Here is a 22540-nt window from a genome sequence, read left to right as displayed (position 1 = left end):
TTTGTTTGGGCTAGGGTTGAATATCTGCTCCCATGTCCATTATGTTAGTTTGTTTGGGCTAGGGTTGAATATCTGCTCCCATGTCCATTATGTTAGTTTGTTTGGGCTAGGGTTGAATATCTGCTCCCATGTCCATTGTGTTAGTTTGTTTGGGCTAGGGTTGAATATCTGCTCCCATGTCCATTATGTTAGTTTGTTTGGGCTAGGGTTGAATATCTGCTCCCATGTCCATTATGTTAGTTTGTTTGGGCTAGGGTAGCAAAACCTTTCCAAAACTCCCTGGTTTTCCAGATATCCCAGTTGAAACATTACTTGATTCAGGAGGGAATGAGCACAAAATCCGCAATCCTCCAAACAGGATATGTGAAAAATGATTACATTCACCTCCTGTCAGGGTTAGGGTTACCAATCATATTGTGTGTTTCTGTCTGTCTGTCTATGTTTCTGCACCTAAATCTTTGCCCCTGTGTGATGGTGTGTACACTTTGACTTCACTAGATGGCCAGGGTTATCATGCATTTGGATCAGACGGATTCTGTGTGTTTTAGTCTTGTGACGAAATCACATTACATTTTTATTTAGGCAACAGGACAGATAATATACAGTACAGAGTTGATGTGCAGGGGTACGAGGTAATTCAGGTAGATGTGTACATATATGTAGGGGTACGAGGTAATTCAGGTAGATATGTACATATATGTAGGGGTAAAGTGACTAGGCAACAGAACAGATAATACACAGTAGCATCAGTGTATGTGATGAGTCCAAACATTTTGTGCAAAAAGGGTCCATAGTCTGGATAGCTATTTGATAACTATTTAACAAAAATATTTCTAAGGTTTATGACCTGGGGTAGAAGCTGTTCAGTTAACTATTGGTTTTTATCTTCCATAGCAACGAGTTCAATTGGCTACCTCATATTTACTGTTGTCTGTATACTTGCAGATTAATAATTAAAAAAGACCAACTTCTCCTGTGTGCATGTTTGTGTGTGTGTGTGTGTATGTCATCTGATGGAATGCACCTGGCAGTTGGGGATGACTGCAAACGTAAGGGCTGGAATCTTAGGATGGATTCCTCTTCCCCCAAGGAGTCAAAATGCATTTGTAAAGCCCATGGCAAAGTAAGTAGGTGCACAAATAAAAAAATAAAGATCTTTCTGCTGAAAGCACTCTTTAAGTGTATGCAGTATACACAGTAGCCCACATCGGGAGCGCATTCTAGACACAGGCAGGTAGATGAAGGTTGATTTCACTATTTGAGAAATGCCTTTTATTTTCACTGTTGTAATATAACCCTTGTGTTCATCAAGCTCACATCTACATGATCAGTCAGTCTGTCAACATAAAGTGTTACTTCTCTTCATAGTGCACTTAATTCCCTTATTCCCTTCATAGTGCACTAAATTAGACGACTACCATAGTATGGTGCACTACAAAAGTAGAGAGAATATGTTGCCGTTTGGGACACACCTGATGTGATGGACAAATTGATGTCAAGCCCTTAGGTTGCTCGTTATAGCTATAGGAGAGAGAGAATTCCCAATGGCATCAGACCGAGGCTCTGCATCTGTCCTTGTGCTCCTAGACCTTAGTGCTGCTTTTGATACCATCGATCACCACATTCTTTTGGAGAGATTGGAAACCCAAATTGATCTACACGGACAAGTTCTGGCCTGGTTTAGATGTTATCTGTCAGAAAGATATCACTTTGCCTCTGTGAATGGTAAATTGCGGTGTTCCTCAAGGTTCCGTTTTAGGACTACTATTGTTTTCACTATATATTTTACCTCTTGGGGATGTAATTCGAAAACAATGTTAACTTTCACTGCTATGCGGATGACACACAGCTGTACATTTCAATGAAACATGGTGAAGCCCCAAAATTGCCCTCGCTAGAAGCATGTGTTTCAGACATAAGGAAGTGGATGGCTGCAAACTTTCTACTTTTAAACTCCGACAAAACAGAGATGCTTGTTCTAGGTCCCAAGAAACAAAGAGATTTTCTGTTGAATCTGACAATTAGTCTTAATGGTTGTACAGTCATCTCAAATAAAACTGTGAAGGACCTCGGCGTTACTCTGGACCCTGATCTCTCTTTTGAAGAACATATCAAGACGTTCAAGGACAGATTTTTTCCATCTACGTAACATTGCAAAAATCAGAAACTTTCTGTCCAAAAATGATGCAGAAAAATTAATCCATGCTTTTGTCACTTCTAGATAACTGCAATGCTCTACTTTCCGGCTACCCGGATAAAGCACTAAATAAACTTCAGTTAGTGCTAAATACGGCTGCTAGAATCCTGACTAGAACCAAAAAATTTGATCATATTACTCCAGTGCTAGCCTCCCTACACTGGCTTCCTGTCAAGGCAAGGGCTGATTTCAAGGTTTTACTGCTAACCTACAAAGCATTACATGGGCTTGCTGCTACCTATATCTCACTGATTTGGTCCTGCCATACATACCTACACGTACGCTACGGTCACAAGATGCAGGCCTCCTAATTGTCCCTAGAATTTCTAAGCAAACAGCTGGAGGCAGGGCTTTCTCCTATAGAGCTCCATTTTTCTGGAATGGTCTGCCTACCCATGTGAGAGACGCAAACTCGGTCTCAACTTTTAAGTCTTTACTGAAGACTCATCTCTTCAGTGGGTCATATGATTGAGTGTAGTCTGGCCCAGGAGTGTGAAGGTGAACGGAAAGGCTCTGGAGCAACGAACCGCCCTTGCTGTCTCTGCCTGGCCGGTTCCCCTCTTTCCACTGGGATTCTCTGCCTCTAACCCTATTACAGGGGCTGAGTCACTGGCTTACTAAGGGCTCTTTTATACCAGGGTGCGTCACTTGAGTGGGTTGAGTCACTGATGTGATCTTCCTGTCTGGGTTGGCGCACCCCTTGGGTGGTGCCGTGGCGGAGATCTTTGTAGGCTATACTCGGCCTTGTCTCAGGATGGTAAGTTGGTGGTTGAAGATATCCCTCTAGTGGTGTGGGGGCTGTGCTTTGGCAAAGTGGGTGGGGTTATATCCTTCCTGTTTGGCCCTGTCCGGGGGTGTCATCGGATGGGGCCACAGTGTCTCCTGACCCCTCCTGTCTCAGCCTCCAGTATTTATGCTGCAGTAGTTTGTGTCGGGGGTCTAGGGTCAGTTTGTTATCTGGAGTACTTCTCCTGTCCTATCCGGTGTCCTGTGTGAATTTAAGTATGCTCTCTCTAATTCTCTCTTTCTCTCTCTCGGAGGACCTGAGCCCTAGGACCATGCCTCAAGACTACCTGGCATGATGATTCCTTGCTGTCCCCAGTCCACCTGGCCGTGCTGCTGCTCCAGTTTCAACTGTTCTGCCTGTGATTATTATTATTTGACCATGCTGGTCATTTATGAACATTTGAACATCTTGGCCATGTTCTGTTATAATCTCCACCCGGCACAGCCAGAAGAGGACTGGCCACCCCACATAGCCTGGTTCCTAGGTTTTGGCCTTTCTAGGGATTTTTTCCGAGCCACCGTGCTTCTACACCTGCATTTCTTGCTGTTTGGGGTTTTACGCTGGGTTTCTGTACAGCACTTTGAGATATCAGCTGTATGAAGGGCTATATAAATACATTTAATTTGATTTGATTATTCACTTGAGTGATCGTATGGGCCATAGGATCACTCCAGTGAATAATGGGAATTATCTCTCCTGTAGCTATGACGAGCAGGTGCTCCTATGGGTTGAGAGAAACATGTGCCAGCCTCTAAGTCCAGATGCCCTGAGTGGAGGAGTGTGGAGACTGAAATGCTATCCTACCCATGAGCACCTGCTGTTGGCAGCTTGCATGCACATCGACTTCCAGATCCTTAACTGCCAGCAAGTCCTGGGTGAGTCTGACTGTCTGGGACATGATGAGCAGATGAAAACTAAGCTCACCCCTTTACCATAACTATCATGTTTGACACATTTTTAAACGGGCATTCCATCAAAAAGGCTTAGTATTTATGTTTAGTATTGTAGAAATTGTAAGATAATAATGTTTTGTCATTGTGTTCACTTCACTTTTTCCTCTAGAGGGCAGTGGAGGAGCGTGTTCTGTCCGAGCCGACATCCTTCACAACTCTCTGGCCTACGGGGTCGACTTGGCCAACCTTTCCCTGGCCTAACCAAAATAATAAAGAAAACAAAGATAGCTAAGACCAGGGCGTGACACAAAAGCACATTTGCGAAAAAGCACAATCGTTGCACAAATGTACCTAACCATAATCATCAATGCCTTCCTTAAAATCAATACACAGAATTATATATATTTTTATAAACCTGCATATTTAGTTAAAAGAAACGCATGTTAGCAGGCAATATTAACTAGGAAACTATATCACTTCTCTTGAGTTCAGTGCAAGCGGTTCTGTATTTCACTGAAAGGATAAATGTTTTGCTTTCTAAATTATAGTTTCCGGATTAGACCATATTGATGACAAAAGGCTCGTATTTCGGTATGTTTATTATAATTAAGTCTATGATTTGATATTTGATAGAGCAGTCTGACTGAATGGTGGTAGGCAGCAGCAGGCTTGTAAGCATTCATTCAAACAGCACTTTACTGCATTTGCCAGCAGCTCTTCGCAATGCTTGAAGGACGGCGCTGTTTATGACTTCAAGCCTATGAACTCCTGAGATTAGGCTGGCAATACTATAGTGCCTATAAGAACATCCAATAGTCAAAGGTATATGAAATACAAATGGTATAGAGAGAAATAGTCGACGCGTCATAATTCCTATAATAACTACAACCTCAAACTTCTAAACTGGGAATATTGAAGACTCATGTTAAAAGGAATCACCAGCTTTCATATGTTCTCATGTTCTGAGCAAGGAACTGAAACGTTAGCTTTTTTACATGGCACATATTGCACTTTCACTTCTCCAACACTTTGTTTTTGCATTATTTAAACCAAATTGAACATGTTTCATTATTTATTTGAGACTAAATATTGTTATTGATGTATTATATTAAGTAAAAAAAATAAGTGTTCATTGTTCATTCAGTATTGTTGTAATTGTCATTTATTACAAATATATATATATATTTATATATATATATAAAAATCATCCGATTAATTGGTATCAGCTTTTTTTGGTCCTCTAATAATTGGTATCGGCGTTGAAAAATGATAATCGGTCGAACTCTAACTACTACTAGATGTTCCTGGCTCACTCATTTGACTGTACACCTTCAAACAAACAAACACACAAAGAACCAGCACCAATTTATAATATATATATATATATATATAAAAAAAAATGTATGTTGTTGCAAAGTGCTCATTCCAATGCTGCATACATGATGCGAATACACCTGGCATTAATCAATATTTCTTGGATAAAATAGGCCTACAATGAATAACATGCATATATCTGAACTATGTATGATTGTGTAGGACAAGTCAATATCATTCTACCCTGATTCATATTTTATTTAATGTCAAACCAACACCTTTTAGGTCAGTAAACATAACCGATCTTAATGTATGCTTCCCTGATAAGTGGGTCGCGGATTTGTTGCAACTGTTTGAAAGTATGTTCCAGGGAAATAATTTGTTAAATCCACTTTGTACTTTCATATATATAATATATTTTTTAGCAATACTACGATTCCTCACATGCCAGCTTGTCATTGTTGCTTGCTATCTGGCCATCCAGAATCACCACAGACAGCCTTCTGCCCCACTGAAGTGTTCACATCGTTTTTGTGATGTTGTCAGCTAACCTGTCTATACCTAGGCAACAGTACATCCTAATAACTTGTAGCCATCGTGTACTGATCTTTGGTAAAGAAGACAAACGTAGTAAAACAATATGTAGCCTAATATGAATGTTTTATTTAGAATATAACATAATATGGGGGCTCCCGAGTGGCACAGAGGTCTAAGGCACTGCATCTCACTACAGATATTGTGGTTCGAATCCAGGCTGTATCACAACTGGCCATGATTGGGAGTCCCATAGGGCGTAGAACAATTGGCCCAGCGTCATCCTTGTTTGGCCAGTGTAGGCCGTCATTGTAAATAAGAATTTGTTCTTAACTAACTTGCCTAGTTAAATATAGGTTAAATAAATTATAAAATACTAGTACCTTCAGCAAGCACATTGACCTTAGACCAGACCCCAGTAACTCATGATCAGGGCCTATATACACAAAGGTTGCTCACCGCCCCAATAGGTCTACAGACGCAATCATACTGCACACTGCCCTAACCCATCTGGACTAGAGGAATACCTATGTAATGCTGTTCATCAACTACAGCTCAGCATTTAACAAGAAGTACCCTCCAAACTCGTCATTAAGCTCAAAACCATGGGTCTTGACCCCGTCCCGTGCAACTGGGTCCTGGACTTCCTGACGGGCAAGAAGTGCTCTTCACTGACGAGTCGCGTTTTTGTCTCACCAGGGGTGATGGTCGGATTCACGTTTATCGTCGAAGGAATGAGCATTACACCGAGGCCTGTACTCTGGAGTGGGATCGATTTGGAGGTGGAGGGTCCGTCATGGTCTGGGGAGGTGTGTCACAACATCATCGGACTGAGCTTGTTGTTATTGCAGGTAATCTCAACGCTGTGCGTTATAGGGAAGACATCCTCTCATGTGGTACCCTTCCTGCAGGCTCATCCTGACATGACCCTCCAGCATGACAATGCCACCAGCCATACTGCTCATTCTGAGTGATTTCCTGCAAGACAGGAATGTCAGTGTTCTGCCATGGCCAGCGAAGAGCCAGATCTCAATCCCATTGAGCATGTCTGGGACCTGTTGGATAGGAGGGTGAGGGCTCGGGCCATTCCCCCAAGAAATGTCCGGGAACTTGCAGGTGCCTTGGTGGAAGAGTGGGTTAACATCTCACACAGCAAGAACTGGTAAATCTGGTGCAGTCCATAAGGAGGAGATGCACTGTAGTACTTAATGCAGCTGGTTGCCAAACCAGATACTGACTGTTACTTTTGATTTTGACCCCCCCCTTTGTTCAGGGACACTATTCAATTTCTGTTTGTCACATGTCTGTGGAACTTGTTCAGTTTGTCTCAGTTGTTGAATATTATGTTCATACAAATATTTACACAAGTTAAGTTTCCTGAAAATAAATGCAGTTGACAGTGAGAGGACGTTTCTTCTTTTGTTGAGTTTATATAGAAATATAGGCCTAAGTAAGTCACTGTATGAAGACTTAACAGGATGCGTTCTTAGGCCTACAGCTCCATGGCGGTTATACAAGGCTGCTATACAAAGCCTACTAATGATAACGACATTACTTATTAATAATCATAATGATCATAATAATAAGAAAGAGAACAAGAAAAAGGAGGGTATAGGAGCTAGAGCTGTGTACATGTGTGACAATCAGACTATTTCCCAGGATACATGCAATTTAACCATTGAATAGGTGGAAAATGTTTTGACTTCCCTACCAAACAAAAAGGCAAATGGATCAGATGGTGTTACTTACGAGAGTTCAAAGGCCACAAGGCCCCAGTCCTCCCATGCCATCATGTACATCTTCAATGCCTCTCTGATGATTGGAAAGGTACCTGGTTTCATGGAAGGGTGGTCTTATCCACAGAATATATACCCACAAAATATCATGTTCCAGATGATCCATCGTCATGGAGAGACATCTCCCTCTTGCCCTCTGTCTATAACATGTTCATGAAATGCTTGTTCGTCCGCATACTACCATGGCTTGTAGATACAGACATTCTCTCTCCCAAACAAAAGGTATATATAGTCAGACAGGGCATGAATGAGCATGTTTTCTACCTAAAAACTGGAATTGATGTATTCAAGCATGAGTACACAACGTTTTACACTGTTTCTGGACATTAGAGATGTCTTTGGTATCACATGCCTTGAGGAAATACAACGGCTAAGCCTTATGTGGACATTATATCTAATGCGTACAAAGGCTCTTTCCTACAAGATATTTGTGGACAGCAGCTGACTGAGCCGATCCCACTCAGGGTTGGCATAAAAACCGGCTTCCCATGGAGTGCTGTTAGCCATTTCAGCCAGATGAAGATGAAGTTATCTATGCCAGTGTGCCCCAGCTCATGTGCGGTCACTGAAACCAGTACAGGGGTGTGCTGATGATTTTCCTCCAGAGAGCAGAATGTTATCAAAGATATGCTCTCTTGCACAGATTACTTTTTGTAAATGGTCTGGAAGTGAAAGACACAAAATATGCAGTGTTCTATGAAGACATAAGCTCCCAACATTTACACTAACGAATAAGCCAATCTGTGTTCACTCTCATCACAAAACATATACTTACAGTGGGGCAAAAAAGTATTTAGTCAGCCACCAATTGTGCAAGTTAAACCACTTAAAAAGATGAGAGGCCTGTAATTTTCATCATAGGTACACTTCAACTATGACAGACAAAATGAGGATTATGGAAAATCTCTTTATAGGATTTTTAATGAATTTATTTGCAAATTATGGTGGAAAATAAGTATTTGGTCAATAACAAAAGTTGTCGTGTTTCTATAAAAGTGTATGCTTTGGTGTTTGTTGTTGGTTAATGTGTAGGTTGTCTGGTCCAGTACTTGCCTCTGCTGTTCTTTAAGGCTGTCTGGTCCAGTACGTGCCTCTGCTGTTGATTAAGGCTGTCTGGTCCAGTACGTGCCTCTGGTGTTGATTAAGGCTGTCTGGTCCAGTACTTGCCTCTGCTGTTGATTAAGGCTGTCTGGTCCAGTACTTGCCTCTGCTGTTGTTTAAGGCTGTCTGGTCCAGTACTTGCCTCTGCTGTTGTTTAAGGCTGTCTGGTCCAGTACTTGCCTCTGCTGTTGATTAAGGCTGTCTGGTCCAGTACTTGCCTCTGGTGTTGTTTAAGGCTGTCTGGTCCAGTACTTGCCTCTGGTGTTGATTAAGGCTGTCTGGTCCAGTACTTGCCTCTGCTGTTGTTTAAGGCTGTCTGGTCCAGTACTTGCCTCTGCTGTTGATTAAGGCTGTCTGGTCCAGTACTTGCCTCTGCTGTTGTTTAAGGCTGTCTGGTCCAGTACTTGCCTCTGCTGTTTAAGGCTGTCTTCCAAGCCTCTGCTGTTGATTAAGGTCTGGTCCAGTACTTGCCTCTGCTGTTGTTTAAGGCTGTCTGGTCCAGTACTTGCCTCTGCTGTTGATTAAGGCTGTCTGGTCCAGTACTTGCCTCTGCTGTTGATTAAGGCTGTCTGGTCCAGTACTTGCCTCTGCTGTTGTTTAAGGCTGTCTGGTCCAGTACTTGCCTCTGCTGTTGATTAAGGCTGTCTTCCAACTTGCCTCTGCTGTCTGGTCCAGTACTTGCTGCTGTTGATTAAGGCTGTCTGCTGCCTCTGCTGTTTAAGGCTGTCTGGTCCAGTACTTGCCTCTGGTGTTTAAGGCTGTCTGGTCCAGTACTGCCTCTGCTGTTGATTAAGGCTGTCTGGTCCAGTACTGCTGTTGTTTAAGGCTGTCTGGTCCAGTACTTGCCTCTGCTGTTGTTTAAGGCTGTCTGGTCCAGTACTTGCCTCTGCTGTTGATTAAGGCTGTCTGGTCCAGTACTTGCTGTCTGGTCTGGTGTTGATTAAGGCTGTCTGGTCCAGTACTTGCCTCTGGTGTTGATTAAGGCTGTCTGGTCCAGTACTTGCCTCTGCTGTTGATTAAGGCTGTCTGGTCCAGTACTGTCTGGTCCCTCTGCTGTTGATTAAGGCTGTCTGGTCCAGTACTTGCCTCTGGTGTTGATTAAGGCTGTCTGGTCCAGTACTTGCCTCTGGTGTTGATTAAGGCTGTCTGGTCCAGGTCCAGCTGTCTGGTCCAGTGCCTCTGCTGTTGATTAAGGCTGTCTGGTCCAGTACTTGCCTCTGCTGTCTGTTTGATTAAGGCTGTCTGGTCCAGTACTTGCTCTCTGTTGATTAAGGCTGTCTGGTCCAGCTGCCTCTTGTTTTAAGGCTGTCTGGTCCAGTACTTGGTGTTGATTAAGGCTGTCTGGTCCAGTACTTGCCTCTGCTGTTGATTAAGGCTGTCTGCTGTTGTTTAAGGCTGTCTGGTCCAGTACTTGCCTCTGCTGTTGTTTAAGGCTGTCTGGTCCAGTACTTGCCTCTGCTGTTGTTTAAGGCTGTCTGGTCCAGTACTTGCCTCTGCTGTTGTTTAATTATTTTCCTCACTCTTGTGGTAAAGAATTGTCATGTTCCCAAAACTTTTAATTCATAACAATGAGGATGGAAGCTGCTCGTGGCAAGGAAATATGTTATGGATTCAAAACAAATCATGTTTGCTGTGGATCGCACCTTTCTGAGCAACAGCGTGTGCGTTTGTAGCTAAGAACAGCTGACACAAACTTAGTCAAGTTTCATTTTTACTGTCAAGGTATCATTTTATTTATTTTGTTAGGGGGAGTGATCAACATTAATATTGCAGATTGTGTGTTCTATCAATGTTATTGTTTACATCATTTCCAATCCCCCATATAATTATTTAAAAATATATATTTTCCTTCTTTATTATTTTGCCCTAACCCTACCACCCCTCCCTAATTGGAGTAAACTAACAAACAACAATACTTAAGCTTCTACTTACACTTTATACATACTGTATTCATTTTACAGACACAGTATATTTTACATTAGTTCTCTTTTTCAAAACAAATTTAATCCCACCCTTCAGTTACACTCAACCCCACCCATCTAATGCTTATCGTAAAAACCATTCCACTCCCACTGCATTGGTAGTACGTAGAATGTATGCACACATGACTGTAAGTCGCTTTGGATAAAAGCGTCTGCTAAATGGCATATATTATTATTATATTAGTGACTGACCAGTGGCTCAATGCTATGGATAATGGCAAGTTTGTGGGTGTACTATTTTTAGATTTCAGTGCAGCATTTGATTTAGTGGATCATTAAATAATTTTGATAAAATTAATGCATTATGGTTTTAAGGAGGTAGCATTGAATTGGGTACAGTCATATCTAACTGTCAGGAAACAGTCCACCTATATCATTGGTTCATTTTCTTCCCCTCATGTGTTAAACTGTGGAATACCGCAGGGCAGCTGCCTTGGGCCACTTCTTTATTTAATATATACCAACGATCTTCCCTATGCCTTAGCTGAAACTCAAGCTACTATATTTGCAGATGATACTACAATTTATGCAGCAAGACATTCGGTTAAACAGGTACAGCAAGCTTTACAGGGAGTGGGTTTGCCAAAACAAACTTGTTTTAAACATCAAGAAAACCAAAGTTATGTTGGTCTGTTCAACTAGGAAAAGGCCAAAACAGCATGGGATACAATTAAGTATGGGAGGAGTACAAATTGAAGAAGTGGCAGAAACCAAACTATTGAGAGTGCAGCTAGACATCTGCTTATCATGGTCGTCTCAAATAGCTAAACTATGTGAAAAATAACACAGCATGCATAATCAGAAGGATAGCTAAATATTTACCAGGAAAAATTATTCAGCAAATAACACAAGCATTAATTGAAAGTCAGGTGAACTACTGTTCTGTGGTCTGGGGAAATGCATCATTAAGTGAAGTTAGGAGGCTGCAGAATGCACAGAACAAAGCAGCAAGGATTGTTTTAAGGTGGAGATATGTTCTTCTGTTCTTCAAATCAAATGTTGCAGTCAGGCGCAATGTTCTTGGTTGGTCATCAATCGACAGGATAATTGAAAAAACATGCTTATTTTATTTCATAATATACATTATTTAAAACGTCCAAGTTCTATTCACAATGATATTCAGTTGGTAAGAGACAGACATTCCGTAAATACTAGGAATAGATTGTCCACCATCTATGCGTTATCCAGACAGAAAAGAGAAATAGGCAAAATAACATTTCGATTTAGAGCAATAAAAAAATTGAATAAATTAACTGAGCAAACTAGAAACCTTTCAATATATAAATGTGAATATTATTTTAAAACAATTGAAATATAATACATAGAAATGTTGTGGGAAGAATCAATATTTTTTAGATTGAGTATTTATTGGGTCATTGTGTTAATATATTATGTATGTTTGTAATAGTGTGTAATATGTGAAAATGTGTTCGTATCATAAATTGTTTTTTAAGGTTTAAGGACTCTTGGAAGATTAGTCCAAATGGGGACTAAAAGAGATACAAATCAAATCTAGGTATAATTTCTTAGGTCTTCATTTGAGATTGCATTCTGAAAAAGTGTAATTCGCAGGTGAATGCCTTTCCTTAGATTGTGTTAGGGGTCTTTGGAAGGCCACTGCTAACATACAGTGCATTTGGAAAGTTTTCAGACCCCTTGACTTTTTCCACATTTTATTTACAGCCTTATTCAAACTGTATTTAAAAAATGAATCCCTCATCAATCTACACACAATACCCATAATGACAAAGTGAAAACAGTTTAAGAAATGTTTTCAAATGTATAAAAAAAACAGATACCTTATTGTAAGTGTAAGTATTCAGACCCTTTGCTATGAGTCTCGAAATAGAGCTCAGGTGCATCCTGTTTCCATTGATCATGGTTGAGATGTTTTTACTTGATGGGAGTCTACCTGAGGTAAATTCAATTGATTGGACATGATTTGGAAAGGCACACACCTGTTTATATAAGGTCCCATAGTTGACAATGCATGTCCGAGCAAAAATCAAGCCATGAGGTTCAAGGAATTGTCTGTAGAGCTCCGAGACAGGATTGTGTCGAGGCACAGATCTGGGAATGCCTAAATGGAAGAAGTTTGGAACCATCAAGACTCTTCCTTGAGCTGGTCGCCCGGCAAAACTGAGCAATTGGTAAAGACGGGCCTTGGTAAGGGAGATGACCAAGTTTCCGATGGTCACTCTGACAGAGGTCCAGAGTTCCTCTGTGGAGATGGGAGAACCTTCCAGAAGGACAACCATATTTGCAGCACTCCACCAATCATGCCTTTATGGTAGAGTGGCCGGACGGAAGCCACTCAAAAGTAAAAGCTGCATGAGATAAGATTCTCTGGTCTGATGAAACCAAGATTGAACTCTTTGGCTTGAATGTCAAGAGTCACATATGGAGGAATCTTGGCACCATCCCTACAGTGAAGCATGGTGGTGGCAGCATCATGCTGTGGGAATGTCTTTCAGCTGCAGGGACTGGGAGACTAGTCAGGATCAAGGGAAAGACGAACGGAGCAAATTACAGAAAACCTGCTCAGGACATCAGACTGGGGCGAAGGTTCACCTTCCAACAGGACAGCGACCAGAGCCCGGACTTGAACCTGACCAAACTTCTCTGGAGAGATCTGAAAATAGCTATGCAGCGATGATGCCAGATCTTGAGACGATCTGCAGAAAAGAATGGGAGAAACTCCCCAAACACAGGTGTGCCAAGCTTGTAGCGTCATACTCAATAGGACGTGAGGCTGTAATCGCTGCCAAAGGTTCTTCAACAAAGTACTGAGTAAAGGGTCTGAATACTTATTTAAATGTAAGATTTCAGTTTATTTAAAAAAAACTTTTTGCTTTGTCATTATGGGATATTGTGTGTAGATTGTTTTTTCTCCTCATCAATCTAATCCATTTTAGAATAAGGCTGTAACGTAACAAAATATGAGAAAAGTGAGGTGGTCAGAATACTTTTCCGAATGCACTGAAGCTAGCTTGCTATGTGGTTGTGCCATTTTCATGTCCATGTTGTCTATGTTGACAACTCACCTAGCTACCTGTAGGAAATGTAGCTAGCTGGCTACATGTCTAGCAAGATACGAGTTTGCGGGCAAGTTCGCCAACGTAAGTTAGCAAGGTATCTCTAACTAGGTAGGTAGTTAAGTAGCTACACTGAACAAAAATATTCACGCGTCATGTAAATTGTTTTACCTGAAATGTTGTAGCTGAAATAAAAGATTCCAGTTTTCCATACGCACAAGTTTATTTCTTCCAAATTTTGTGCACATGTTTATTTACATCCCTGTTAGTGAGCATTTATCCTTTGCCAAGATAATCAAAAAGCTGATTAAACAGCATGATCTACAGGTGCACCTTGTGCTGGGCACACTAAAAGGACACTCAAAAATGTGAAGTTTTCTCACACAACACAATGCAACATGCAGTCAGCATGCAATTGGCATGCTGACTGCAGGAATGTCCACCAGAGCTGTTGCCAGAATGAATGCTCATTTATCTACCATAAGCCACCTCTATTTCGTTTTTAAGAATTTGTCAGTACGTCCAATCGGCCACACAACCACAGACGATGTGTAACCACGCCAGCCCAGGACCTCCACATCCGGCTTCTTCACCTGCTGGATCATCTGAGACCAGCCACCCGGACAGCTGATGAAACTGTGGGTTTGCAATACCAGAAAAATTCAGGGAACCTCATCTGCATGAGATTTCGTCCCCACCAGAGTCTTAACCTGACTGCAGTTTGGTGTCGTAGAAGTGTGCTCTTCACAGATTAAACCCAGTTACAACTACCAGGCAGATGGCAGACCGTGTATGGTGTAGTGTTGGTGAGCGGTTTGCAGACATCAACGTTGTGAACACGAGTGCCCCATGGTGGTGGTGGGGTTATGATATGGGCAGGCATAAGCTTTGGGCAGTGAACACAGTTGCATTTTAGCGATGGTAATTTGAATGCACAGAGATACTGTACCCTGACGAGATCCCGAGGCCCATTGTTGTGCCATTCATCCACCACCATCACCTCATGTTTCAGAATTATAATACACAGGCCCATGTTCTGGAAGCTGAATATGTCCTAGTTCTTCCATGGCCTGCATACTCACCAGAAATGTCATAGGTTGAGCATGTTTGGGATGCTCTGGATCGATGTGTACGACAACGTGTTCCAGTTCCCACCAATATCAAGCAACTTCGCACAGCCATTGAAGAGGAGTGGGACAATATTCAACAGGCTACAATCAACAGCCTGATCAACTCTATATGAAGGAGATGTATCATGCTACATGAGGCAAATGGTCACACCAGGTACTGACTGGTTTTCTGATCCACACCCCTATCTCCTTTTTTTTTTTTTTAAGGTATCTGTGACCAACAGATGCATACAGTGCCTTGCAAAAGTATTCGTCCCCCTTGTTGTTTTTCCTATTTTGTTGCATTACAACCTGTAATTTAAATAGATTTGGAGTTGGATTTCATGTAATGGACATACACAATATATTCCATATTGTTGAAGTGAAATGAAAAACCAACTTGTTTAAATAAAATACAACTGACAAGTGGTGCGTGCGTATGTATGTATTCACCCCCCCCTAAATAAGATCTGGAGCATCCAATTCCCTTCAGAAGTCACATAATTAGTTAGACTGCACACAGGTGGACTTTATTTAAGTGTCACATAATCTGTCACATGATCTGTGTATATATACCTGTTCTGAAAGGCCCAGAGTCTGCAACACCACGAAGCAAGGGGCACCACCAAGCAAGCAGCACCATGAAGACCAAGCTGCTGTCCAAACAGGGCAGGGACAAAGTTGTGGAGAAGTACAGATCAGGGTTGAGTTATAAAAACATATCAGAAACTTTGAACATCCCATGGAGAACCATTAAATCCATAATAAAAATAATGGAAAGAATATGGCACTACAATCAAAGGGACCGCCCACCAAAACTCACAGACCAGGCAAGGAGGGCATTAATCAGGTAACAAAGAGACCTCTGATAACTCTGAATGAGCTGCACAGCTCCTAAGCGGAGATTGGAGTATCTGTCCATAGGACCACTTTAAGCCATACACTCCACAGAGATGGGCTTTACGGAGAGTGGCCAGAAAAAAAAACATTGTTTAAAGAAAAAAATTACCAAACACGTTTGGTGTTCGCCAAAAGGCATGTGGGAGACTCCGCAAACATATGGAAGAAGATACTCTGGTCAGATGAGACAAAAATTGAGCTTTTTGGCCATCAAGGAAAATGCTATGTCTGGCACAAACCAAACACCTCTCATCACCCCGCGAATACCATCCCCACAGTGAAGCATGGTGGTGGCGGCATCATGCTGTGGGGATGTTTTTCATCGGCAGGGACTGGGAAACTGGTCAGAATTGAAGGAATGTCTTCCAGAGATTTGAGACTGGGGACAATGACCCTAAGAAGGACAATAATAAGCATACTCCTGAGGCAACACTCGAGTGGTTTAAGGGGAAACATTTAAATGTCTTGGAATGGCCTAGTCAAAGCCTACACCTCAATCCAATTGAGAATCTGTGGTATGACTTAAAGATTGCTGTACACCAGTAGAACCCATCCAACTTGAAGGAGCTGGAGCAGTTTTGCCTTGAAGAATGGGCAAATATCCCAGTGGCTACAAATATCCCAGTTGCCCATCTGCCAAGCTTATAGAGACATGGTGGCTCTACAAAATTATGCACGCTCAAGTTTTCTGTTTTGTTTTGTCTTATTTCTTGTTTGTTTCACAATAAAATATATTTAGCATCTTTAAAGTAGGAGGCATGTTGTGTGAATCAAATGATACAAATCCCCCCCATTTAAAAAAAAAAATTCCAGGTTGTAAGGCAACAAAATAGGAAAAAAGCCTAGGGGGTGAATACTTTTGCAAGCCACTGTATATTTATCCCAGTCATGTGAAATCCATAGATTGGGGCCTAATTCATTTATTTCAATTGACTGATTTCCTGTAATGTGCTGTAACTCAGGAAAATCTTTGAAATTGTTGCATGTTGCATTTATACTTTTGTTCAGTGCAGCTAGATGTCTTTGACAGTTTTGCAGAATAGCACAAAATATCCCCCGTTGTAGCTTACGTTAGCACTATTTTGATTCTAGTAAGAACTCACAGCTATGGAACTATTTCGTTGTCAATTAGAATTTCCCTTGTGACTCGATGCAGCCAAATCATTGTTTTGATTTTAAACGACAACTATGAAGACGACTAGTCATACATATCCATCTTATGTATTAGTGTAGCCTGCTAACTGTGACAGGAATCTCACTAATTGTGATGATACTCCAAGCAATGTGATTTTAATCAATAATTTTTGCTTTTCTGATGTTGCACACAGACCACTTTTTATTGATATTCTAATCAATATTGTCTCCAGAGCACTTTGTAACCACGCTCTTCCCATAGAAACAAACAAATATCACCCACTGATGAAAGGATTACCAGAAGTACAATTGCGGCCAAGTATGTTGGCACCCTTGCATGTTTCTTAAATTATTCTACATTTCTTTGGTCATCAACATTGCAGAACCAATTTTATTTTTGTAAACTTGGGTTTAAAATTTTTATTGAGAAAATAAAGACAAATGGCATGGACAAAATGATTGGCACCTTGGAGCTAGTACTTGGTTGCTTCTTGTAACCATCAATGAGTTTGCTGAACCTTTCTACTTTTTACTTTACCTGTTGTCCTCAGGGTGAAAATCAATGTCAGAGGTAATCTGAGACTAAATAAACACAGGGAAGCATTATGAGAATCTTATTTCTCATTATTTAAGAGTCCTTTAGGTGCTCTTTGGCAAACTCCAAGCGGGCTGTCATGCGCCTTTTACTGAGGAGTGGCTTCAGTATGCTGGTCGCACGTGACAAACACTTGCAGAATCGAGAGAAATAGTAATGTTATCTTTTTGTTGGCACTAACTCTGCCATGATTCGTTGGACAAAGCCTATGGGGGAAATAAATGGCATTTTTGGATAAGCACCGAAAATAAGGTCTGTGGTAAACACAGACTTAGGAGATATTATATGTTTTGTTCTATGAGATAATCTTCATCAGCTAACATCACTTATTCTGAATTTTGAAGTATTTATGTAAAGGTCATATTAACAGACTGATATTATCTCATAGAACAAAATGTATAAGCTCTCCTAAGCCTACTGTCAAAAGGACCAACAGCATGGACAAGCGTAAAAGTGTAAATCTCTAATTGTACTCAACGTTCTGGTTTGTAGGGACTATTTCCTTCAGACTAAAAAGCCATGGGGTAACCATGGTAACAGTCTGTTCAGGCAAACTTCAGCAGCAAGCTGCTCTAATTCTTCAATATTTGACGGGTGCCCTACACCAACTGCTGTTTTCAGATGCCTTTTATACCATGGCTATAATTTAACACATTTACCGCTATCAATGTGTTCAACATCCACTGAAGTAGCTAGCAAGTATACCTGATAGCAACATTAATTGCCTTGGTAACCAGACAAACAGAAATGCTAGTTTATCTAGCCAAACCAGCAGGCCATAGCATACTATTATGAAAATCTAATTCAATGCCAATAATGTTTTATATTTGACTTTTGCTTTCAAAAGCAGCTCAAACATAGAACATGTAAGAATTAACTATATTCATTGAATTCTACCGTGCAAATATACAGTGCATTATAGGGAAATAATGCACACTCTAGAATGCCCTTCAAGCCAATCAGAAACGAGTAATTAACAAAGTCATGGTATAAATATGGTAAATGCCATTCGATTTGCTTCGTTCCGGCCATTATTATAAGCCGTCCCCCCTCAGCAGCCTCCTGCGCTTTGGGGTTGTCTTCCTGCTGGAAGACCCACAACCTTCAATGGAGACCCAGGTTTTGGACACTGGGTTGACCATTGGACTACAAAACACCTGCTAATCTTCTGATTTTATTATGCCTTGCGCACGTTTAAGGCCCCCAGCTTCAAAGGCAGCCAAGCAACCTCACAGAATTATCAAACCTTCCCCATCTTTGATTGTAGTGAGGGTGTTCTTCTACTTGAATGCTTCATTTGGTCCTCTGTAAACCCAGCGCTGATCTGTATCTGTATCTTGGTCCACAGAACATTTCCTCCAGGATTAAGGCTTGGCCTTTCTAGAGAGTTTTTCCTAGCCACCGTGCTTCTACACCTGCATTGCTTGCTGTTTGGTGTTTTAGGCTGGGTTTCTGTACAGCACTTTGAGATATCAGCTGATGTACGAAGGGCTATATAAATAAAATTTGATTGATTGATTGATTGATGAAGGTGGGTTTCTGAGAAGTTCAATCAGGCTTTCTAGTCTCCTTCAGCAGTGGGGTCATCCTATGTTTACCAATGGCTAAATGAAGTGTTCATAGAAAACACCACCCTCTCTACAATCAACTATGGGTGTAGTTCGATAATACTGTGAGGTTGCTTTGCTGCTTCTACTACTGTGGGCCTTGAATGTGTGCAAGCCATCATAAAATCAGCAGATTATCAAGGTGTTTTGGAGTGCAACGTTCAACCCTGTGTCCAAAAACTGTGTATCGTTTGAAGGTTGTGGGTCTTCCAGTAGGACAACAATCCCAAACACACATAAAAAGCACCCTGGAATGGTACAGAAATAAACTCTGGACTGTTCTGGAGTGGCCAGTGAAGAGTCCAGATCTGAATCGCATCCATAACATATGGCGAGAGCTGAAAACAGCAGTTGGTGGAGGGCACCCCTCAAACATTGAAGAGTTGCCAGTAGAAAGGTGCAATGTGCTCATTGGTGGCTACAAGAAGCATTTGTCGGCAGTTATGTTGGCCAAAGGCTGTGCAACCATGTACCAAATCCGGGGTGCCAATCATTTAGTCCATGCCATTTGTCTATTTTCTAAATTGAAAACTTAAATTTACGAAAATAAATTGGTTCTACAATTTAGAAAATTCAATAAGGTGTGGAGACCAAATGTTGTTTTCAATTTCAACTTGTTTCAGAATAAATAGGGAATTATTTAAAAAAAAGTGCAATGGTGCCAATATATGTATGGAGAAACTATACCTAACATAAGGAATGGGACCAGCACACAGAAATTGTTGTGGCATTTTGCTTAACATTTCAAGGGGGGTTGAGAAGTGGCCATAGTCTGATCGATGTCCTATCATATGCACTGGCTCAAAGACCAGTCTCCCGGTTGTGACATTTCACTGTGAAATACAAAGAAACAGATTAATGGACAGGTCTGTGAAAAGCTGTAGTACTCTGTGCTATTCCCAATCTTATAGAGCATACATGACACTATATTGATATCAAAATAAAAACATTTAATCAAATAAAAACATTTCTGAAATGACTCATTTGTTACAAGCACATTTCCTCTGATCCTTGTTTCCATGTTTCCTCTCCTTAACTCCTCTTATCACTTCCCTCTGACTTTGGGTAGGAAATGAGTGAAGGCTAGGAAAAGAGGACACAAGGAGTCGAGGAAAGGCTATTGAGATTCAGCCCTGGTTAGGTTGAAAAGTGTTGCACTATGCTGCTGTATGAATTGCCAAAAGGGCTGATCTTTCATTACTTTGTATCGAGTGAGTTTAGAAAACATTTTTGCATCTAAAACCAAAGACTACTCTGTTAGGTATACACATAACGTAGGCTACATGCATTCGCCCTTTTGGCATTTTGGATTGTAGTTTCTTCATGCCTCTAGATGGCAGTCTGTTTACAGTAATTTCCTTACTGAACCGACCTACACACTAAGCTCTGTCTCTCTGTTCTTGTAGCTTTAGGGCCTTTTGTGTGTTTCTACAAACCAAATCCCGGATTGCCCCTTTACTCTATCTTGTATTTAACTGTATTTTAATATTTCATCATTAGGTCTACTTGATGTGAAAAAACAATTAGTTTATCTTGTTTTGGTCTTTTAACCAAGTCTTCTGGGATGCATTCATACATTATAAAGTGGATAATAAAATTACACTATTCACAAACCAGTCAGAAAGAATTTAATGTCACACATTTACAGACAGAGAGCTGTATAGCCTATTTCATCAGGGAGTAGGCTAAATCAAAAATGTTTATTTTGTTGCGTACACGGTTTAGAAGCTGTTATAGCGGGTGCAGCGAAATACTTGTTAATAGAACCGAACAGTGCAGTAAAATGTCAAACAAGTACAAGTACACAAATAATCGGAAACAAGAAATCAACAATGGAAGAACGAATCCAGGTAACAACCCAAATACTTCGGAGTATCAGTGTTAGTTCTTCTGAGTATCAGTGTTAGTTCTTCTGAGTATCAGTGTTAGTTCTTCTGATTATCATTGTTAGTTCTTCGGAGTATAAGTGTTAGTTCTTCTGAGTATCATTGTTAGTTCTTCTGAGTATCATTGTTAGTTCTTCGGAGTATCAGTGTTAGTTCTTCGGAGTATCAGTGTTAGTTCTTCTGAGTATCATTGTTAGTTCTTCGGAGTATCATTGTTAGTTCTTCGGAGCATCATTGTTAGTTCTTCTGAGCATCATTGTTAGTTCTTTTGAGTATCATTGTTAGTTCTTCTGATTATCATTGTTAGTTCTTCGGAGTATAAGTGTTAGTTCTTCTGAGTATCATTGTTAGTTCTTCTGAGTATCATTGTTAGTTCTTCTGAGTATCATTGTTAGTTCTGCTGAGCATCATTGTTAGTTCTGCTGAGTATCATTGTTAGTTCTGCTGAGTATCATTGTTAGTTCTGCTGAGTATCATTGTTAGTTCTTCTGAGTATCATTGTTAGTTCTTCCGAGTATCATTGTTAGTTCTGCTGAGTATCATTGTTAGTTCTTCTGAGTATCATTGTTAGTTCTTCTGAGTATCATTGTTTGTTTTTCTGAGTATTATTGCTAGTTCTTCCGAGCATCATTGTTAGTTCTTCTGAGCATCATTGTTAGTTCTGCTGAGTATCATTGTTAGTTCTGCTGAGCATCATAGTTAGTTCTTCTGAGTATCATTGTTAGTTCTTCTGAGCATCATTGTTAGTTCTTCTGAGCATCATTGTTTGTTCTGCTGAGTATCATTGTTAGTTCTGTTGAGTATCATTGTTAGTTCTTCTGAGTATCATTCTTAGTTATTCTGAGCATCATTGTTAGTTCTTCTGAGCATTTTTGTTAGTTCTTCTGAACATCATTGTTAGTTCTTCTGTGCATCATTGTTAGTTCTTCTGAGTATCATTGGATACAGCTTAGATCTTCTGACTCCGTCTCCCTTTGAAATGTAGAAGACAGGCATCTTTAGAACTGTGAGGTGGGAGTTGTGACAGTAGGATAGAATCGTTTCCCCTGTCAGTTGCAGAGAGAAGCAGCTGCTTTTGTTGTCACGATGACTGCCTGCATGGGGACCAGGTGTGCTGCTCTGTGCTCTGCTTTGTGAGGCTGTGCCTGCCTGCGTCATTGGGACAGACATGCCAGAGATTTTACTGACTGTGATCTCTTATGAAACGAGTGAGAGAGAGGGGGATCAGGCTGAAGGACAGATATGATGAAGGGAAGGAGGGAGATGTGAGAAAGGATGGAGAGAGGGAGGGAGGGGGGTGTAAGCACCGTGGTTCAAATCCTCGAGATGGAAATGTGGAAAAATCTGCAGTGGTAGAAAAAGTACCCAACTGTCATACTTGAGTAAAAGTAAAGATACCTTAATAGAAAATGACTCAAGTAAAAGGGAAAGTCATCCAGTAAAATACTACTTGATTTAAAGTGTAAAAGTATTTGGTTTTAAATATACTTAAGTATCAAAAGTAAATGTAATTGCTAAAATATATGTAAGTATCAAAAGTATAAGTATAAATTATTTCACTTTCCTTATATTAAGTAAACCAGACAGCACCAGTTTCTTGTTTTCTTTAAAATGTACGGATAGCCAGGGGCACACATCAAATCTCAGACAAACAAAGCATTTATGTTTAC

At 40.7% G+C, this 22540-nt stretch overlaps 1 protein-coding gene across 1 annotated transcript; it reads left to right on the top strand.

Moving 5' to 3' along the window:
• Positions 1-3294: 3294 nt before the first annotated feature.
• LOC124036567 (diphthine methyltransferase-like) lies at positions 3295-4597 on the top strand. The gene is made up of 3 exons (XM_046351288.1): positions 3295-3342; positions 3687-3859; positions 4047-4597. The coding sequence occupies exons 2-3, from the start codon at positions 3724-3726 to the stop codon at positions 4136-4138; spliced, it is 228 nt and encodes a 75-aa protein (XP_046207244.1). The 5' UTR covers positions 3295-3342; positions 3687-3723; the 3' UTR covers positions 4139-4597.
• Positions 4598-22540: the final 17943 nt, after the last annotated feature.

Source organism: Oncorhynchus gorbuscha, linkage group LG05 (genome assembly GCF_021184085.1).
Source record: "Oncorhynchus gorbuscha isolate QuinsamMale2020 ecotype Even-year linkage group LG05, OgorEven_v1.0, whole genome shotgun sequence".
NCBI classification, from domain to species: Eukaryota; Metazoa; Chordata; class Actinopteri; order Salmoniformes; family Salmonidae; genus Oncorhynchus; species Oncorhynchus gorbuscha.
The sequence above is the reverse complement of the archived record's forward strand: the minus strand, read 5'-3'. Positions and strand labels throughout refer to the sequence as shown.